The sequence below is a fragment of the Poecilia formosa genome, unplaced genomic scaffold (genome assembly GCF_000485575.1).
Source record: "Poecilia formosa unplaced genomic scaffold, Poecilia_formosa-5.1.2 Scaffold90, whole genome shotgun sequence".
In the NCBI taxonomy this organism is placed as follows: Eukaryota; Metazoa; Chordata; class Actinopteri; order Cyprinodontiformes; family Poeciliidae; genus Poecilia; species Poecilia formosa.
Genome location: NW_006800029.1, coordinates 636906 through 641490, shown reverse-complemented (window position 1 = coordinate 641490; position 4585 = coordinate 636906). Strand labels below are relative to the sequence as shown.

At 42.0% G+C, this 4585-nt stretch overlaps 1 protein-coding gene across 4 annotated transcripts in view; it reads right to left on the bottom strand.

Moving 5' to 3' along the window:
- Positions 1-74: 74 nt before the first annotated feature.
- The window catches only part of LOC103141841 (putative lysozyme-like protein), a 49000-nt gene continuing 44489 nt past the window's right edge, over positions 75-4585 (bottom strand). For all 4 annotated transcript variants that reach the window (XM_007557633.2, XM_007557632.2, XM_016674134.1 and 1 more), the window contains exon 9: positions 75-828. In XM_007557633.2, coding sequence (XP_007557695.1) covers positions 307-828 — 522 coding nt within the window. In that variant the 3' untranslated portion in view covers positions 75-306. The remainder of the gene's footprint in view (positions 829-4585) is intronic.

Genomic DNA, 4585 nt, shown 5'->3' with positions numbered 1-4585 from the left:
AAAGCGACGCTGGCGTCTGCTTTTACAAATTCACTAGCTGCGTGGTGCATTTTTAACCTAATACGAACAACCCATGTTGTTGTTGTTTTTCTTCAAATGTATCTGGTCCATTTTTGGGCTGGACTAGGCTTAGGCTGGTTCTGAAATGCAGACCAATCGAAGGAAGTCTGAACCTGGATTAAGACCCTGTTTGTACCTGATGTCAACACAAAATGGATCCTCATTGATTGTAGAGGGCCTGTGTCTATGTACAGCAACCTGCTTGAAGATCCATGAAATCTGGACCAGTGGATTTCTACGAGGATGCTACAGGCCGGTGACGTACATCTCCATCCCATCGTTGAAGGTGAAGATGGTGGTAGTGCCAGAAGTGTTGCCTCCCTGTTTTACATCGCTGATGGTTTCATAGAAGTTTTCCCCACCGGGGAGGCCTTTGACTGGAGGAGCAATGGGCCCTGAGCCTTGTAGTGCTGCTGGTGCTGCCTGATGTTGCTGCTGCTGCTGCTGCGGAGGGCTTTGCTTCTTCCTCTTCAGAGTGGCGCTACCCCCACCTGTGCTGTTATTGGTTGCTCCCTGCTCACGTTTCCTGTGGGCGTCGATACTCGCATATGCAGGGTCTGACTCGGCCACGGGAGAGGACCAGGACCGGTCCCCCACAGGCTCGTAGCATGGCTCCTCCTGAGAACGGGCCTGCCCCTGGACTCCTCGGCCTCGGCCTCGGTTTCCCCTGCCCCCTCCGAAGGAGCGCGGAAGGGTCTTTGCTCCGTTGTGCTCCATGGGAGGCTTTTTTTTCTGGGTTTTGCACACGATGGAGTAAGTGTCTGCAATCTGATGGCACATACAGACAGGACGAGAACACAGCACGGTGTCAGTTAATGAGTTAATAGCACAGAGCTACAGTCAAAACCTATCCTGTTGTTTGCTGGTGACATATCTTGTGATAAGATTTCACTGCAGCGTTCATAAGGGCCAACGTCTCCACCTACTAACAGTGCCTCAAACCACTTGTGCCAGAGTATAGTGAGAAAAAAAAAAAACATTAACAAACTGCTGAAACATTTATAAGTAGCTGCCTCTGCATTCACTTCTTAAAATTCAACAATACTGAACATCTTTATACAATGATGTAATTTGTCAGAACACAGATAAGAATGGCTCCCCTTTGATTGATTAAATAATATTCATGCACACTACAGTTATCTAATAGGGTCTATAAAAGTGTCCCTCTAGAGTCTAGAAGGCTGCATAAAAAAAATTGTGGCGGGTGAAAGGAAAATCACACAAATTTGTGCTTGAAAAATGAAAATCAGTGGGGCATGCATTTGTAATCAGCTCCTATTAATCACTGCTTTGCAAATTTTTATTTTGGTCTCATCTGACAAGAGCACTTTTTTTTTTTTTCTTTTTTTTTTACCATGTTCACTGCATGGTATTAGCTAATGGAAAACTGCAAACTTTTTATAGCTTTTTTCAGCAATGATTTTACTTCTGGATCTCTCTGCAACCCCTCCAGAGAGATGATGGGCTCATTGGCCGCTTCTTAGCTAAATTCCTGGCTTGGCTTGTCAGTATAGGTAGACTGTTATGTCTTGGTAAGTTTGCATTTGAGCCAAGCTCTTTCAATTGTCAAATGGCAAACTGGAGAGTGGTTCATCAGATGTTCAGATGTTGCAGCATTATTTAACTCTGCAACTTAAATTTTTCTGCAACTGTATCTCTGACCCTTCCTGCGTGTTGCTTGATCTTAATTATAATGCTCTGTAAAATAATAATAAAAAAAAAAGTTGCAACCCTCAAAAAAACAACCATTTCAGATTAAATTGCACACAGGTAAACTCTATTAAGTAATAAGATTCAATTTAAACAAAATTATCTGCCCCGGGTTTGATGTTAGAGGATAAAATCATTTTAATTTGCAGTCCAGAATGTTACAAAGTTCAAGGGGTGTGAATACTTTTTCAAGGCACTGCAGAATGCACATGCTGCACTGGAGTCGGACTTAAATTAAACATTTTCTGCTATATATCGCAAGTCTCATGTTGTTTTGTTAACTATTACGTCTTAGTATATAAATATCACCGACATGCATCATGTGATACAAAGTGTAAAAGTATACTGTTGCTAAAATGGAATATGCAAATAACTGCCTGAGCATGGATTGTGTGTTTATGCACAGAGGTTTGCACATGCATTAACAGCTCTTGCTCTTTGCTGTAACCTGACCTAATTTAACCGAGCAGGATAAGACAGTGTAAACTCTGTTATCAGTCCGTTGGATTTCTAGTCAACAACAGTTAGTTGTGCAGTGGATGAACCTGTTAAAATTTCCACACCACTGCTTTGGTAACAGGGCGACAAAGCATGGACTGAATTATCTGGACGAGAGCCAAGTTTAAAAAAAAAAAAGGCCCAGCAAAGTTTTGTTTTCCTGAATGACCTTTGTAGGTATAAGATTTGCTGTGCATGCACTGCAGGTGTTATGACTGCACGTCCTCATTCATAAATGCCGGGTTTTTTTGCACAGCGTGTGTGTATACGTGCTTGGTTTGCAGCGATAGCTAGGGTTCACAACTGAAAAGCATGTGTGAGGAATTCTGATAAACCAGCTCCGCGACCTCTGGCATTTCTGTGTCAAAATTCCACAAGTGGTGAAAAAGAGCAAAGGATTGTGGGCCGTGGTGATGTTTACCCTCATCGTTCACACCCACACCAGTAGCTCTGCTCTGCTGGGCCTGAGAAACGCTGCCTATGCAGACTCTCTTTTTTTCCACCACACATACAGATTAACCTTGTTTTTGTCCTGCCTCCAAAATCATGACAGGACTCCCTTTCTTTATGTGTGCTCACCTTGCACTATATGTCACATCGATTGGTCGTGCTGGGGGGAAAGTAAATAAAGTGCATGTGACTGAGACTTCCTCTGTGAGTATCTCTCGCCGTTTCTCTGCGCTCCTTGTGTTACAGGCAGAGCTGAAGTGGAGCACGCACACACCCTGCCCCCACAATTTTCTGGTGTGACCTTTTTGGATAAACAAAGACCCCGGCATAAGCTGTAAGTGCGTGCAGACAACGTGCTGTGTGTGTGTGTGTGTGTGTGCGCAAGTGCATGTATTTATGTGGACACAGAGTGTGCAACTCTGCACAGAGGAAGGAAGGAAGTCACAAGATGATGGGGATTTCAAAACTGAGCTACAGCTGGTGAGGAAGCCTGCTATTGTATGCTTTCTTTTCTCTTCTCAGCAGACTGTACTGCTTTATGTTGTTCTTAGCTTCCAGCTCTGAGCAAGGCTTCGATAAGCAACACTTTCTGCATACAGCACCACTCACGCATCTGGTCGTGGTCGTGATTCTGTGAGTTGCAAGGATCGCAGAGTTTTCTAAAGGATCTTGCAGCAGTAGATATTCATCTGCTGGGACACGCTTGATGCAACGTGACTGGTTGGGGAGGGCAGGGCCTCCTAATAGCCACAAAGGGAGTGGAGCAGAAGGAGTGAGCACCAAGGAGAGGAGGAGACTTGGTTGGGAGTGGAAACTCAACACCTTTTGACGGCTGCAACTGACAAACTCCAGAGCATAGGGGCATGTTAGGGCAACAACAAGATCTGAAGCGAGAAGACAAAACGAGTGGGGAAAACATTAATACAGAGGGAAAAAAAATAGAGAAAGAAGTTAAAAAAGAAAAAAGAAATTGTGAGAGACTGCAAAACGCTGTCAAGGCCAGTTGCTCTGTGGTGCATTTTGACATACAACGTAGAAGTGCTCCTGGCAGTAAAGCGCAGAGACTTAACCCTTTCATTTCTACATAAATCATCCTTTTTTTTTTTTGGGGCTAAACTCATCAATGCCTTTGATAAGCTCACTAACAACAATACCCTTTAGAACTACTGCTTTGTTATAACATGCCTTTTTAATCATAAAGTGTTTAAAATGTTTAGTGTTTAAGCTGAGACTGGGACGCATGGAGAAGTGTGGTGATGGAGTAAAAATAAACACTTGTCTATTTTAGGGACCCCTGTGCTATTTAGACTGACTGTCTCTGACCTGTAGGCAGACTGTTTACAGCTCACTCACTCAAACATATAGAATGCCTTGGAAAAGTAATCACACCTCTTTAAAAATTTTAACATTTTGTTAATTTACAACCAGAAACTTTGATGTATTTCAATGGGATTTCATGTGAAAGACAAAGATAGACTAGAGCATAATTGTTAAGTGGGAAAAAAGGAAGTAAAATCTTAAATCTGAAAAGCAGGGTTTATATGGAGACACCAACAAGTGTTTTTAACTTTGCACATCTAGATCCAAAAATTTAGTCCAGTACGTCTTTGCAAAATAGTTCAATCTTAGTCAGATTAAATCTAGAGTGACTGTGAACATCAGTTTTCAAGATTCCCAACTGGATTTAGGTCATGTGTTAAGCACGGGGGTCTGCAACCTTTGGCTCCAGTATTATCCATATATGGATAATACTTCATTATAATATGCAATTATATATATTGCATATTATATATATGCAATATATATATATATATATATATATATTGTTGAGAAAATAAATTTAAAATAAGCTAGTTTTAAAACTTAA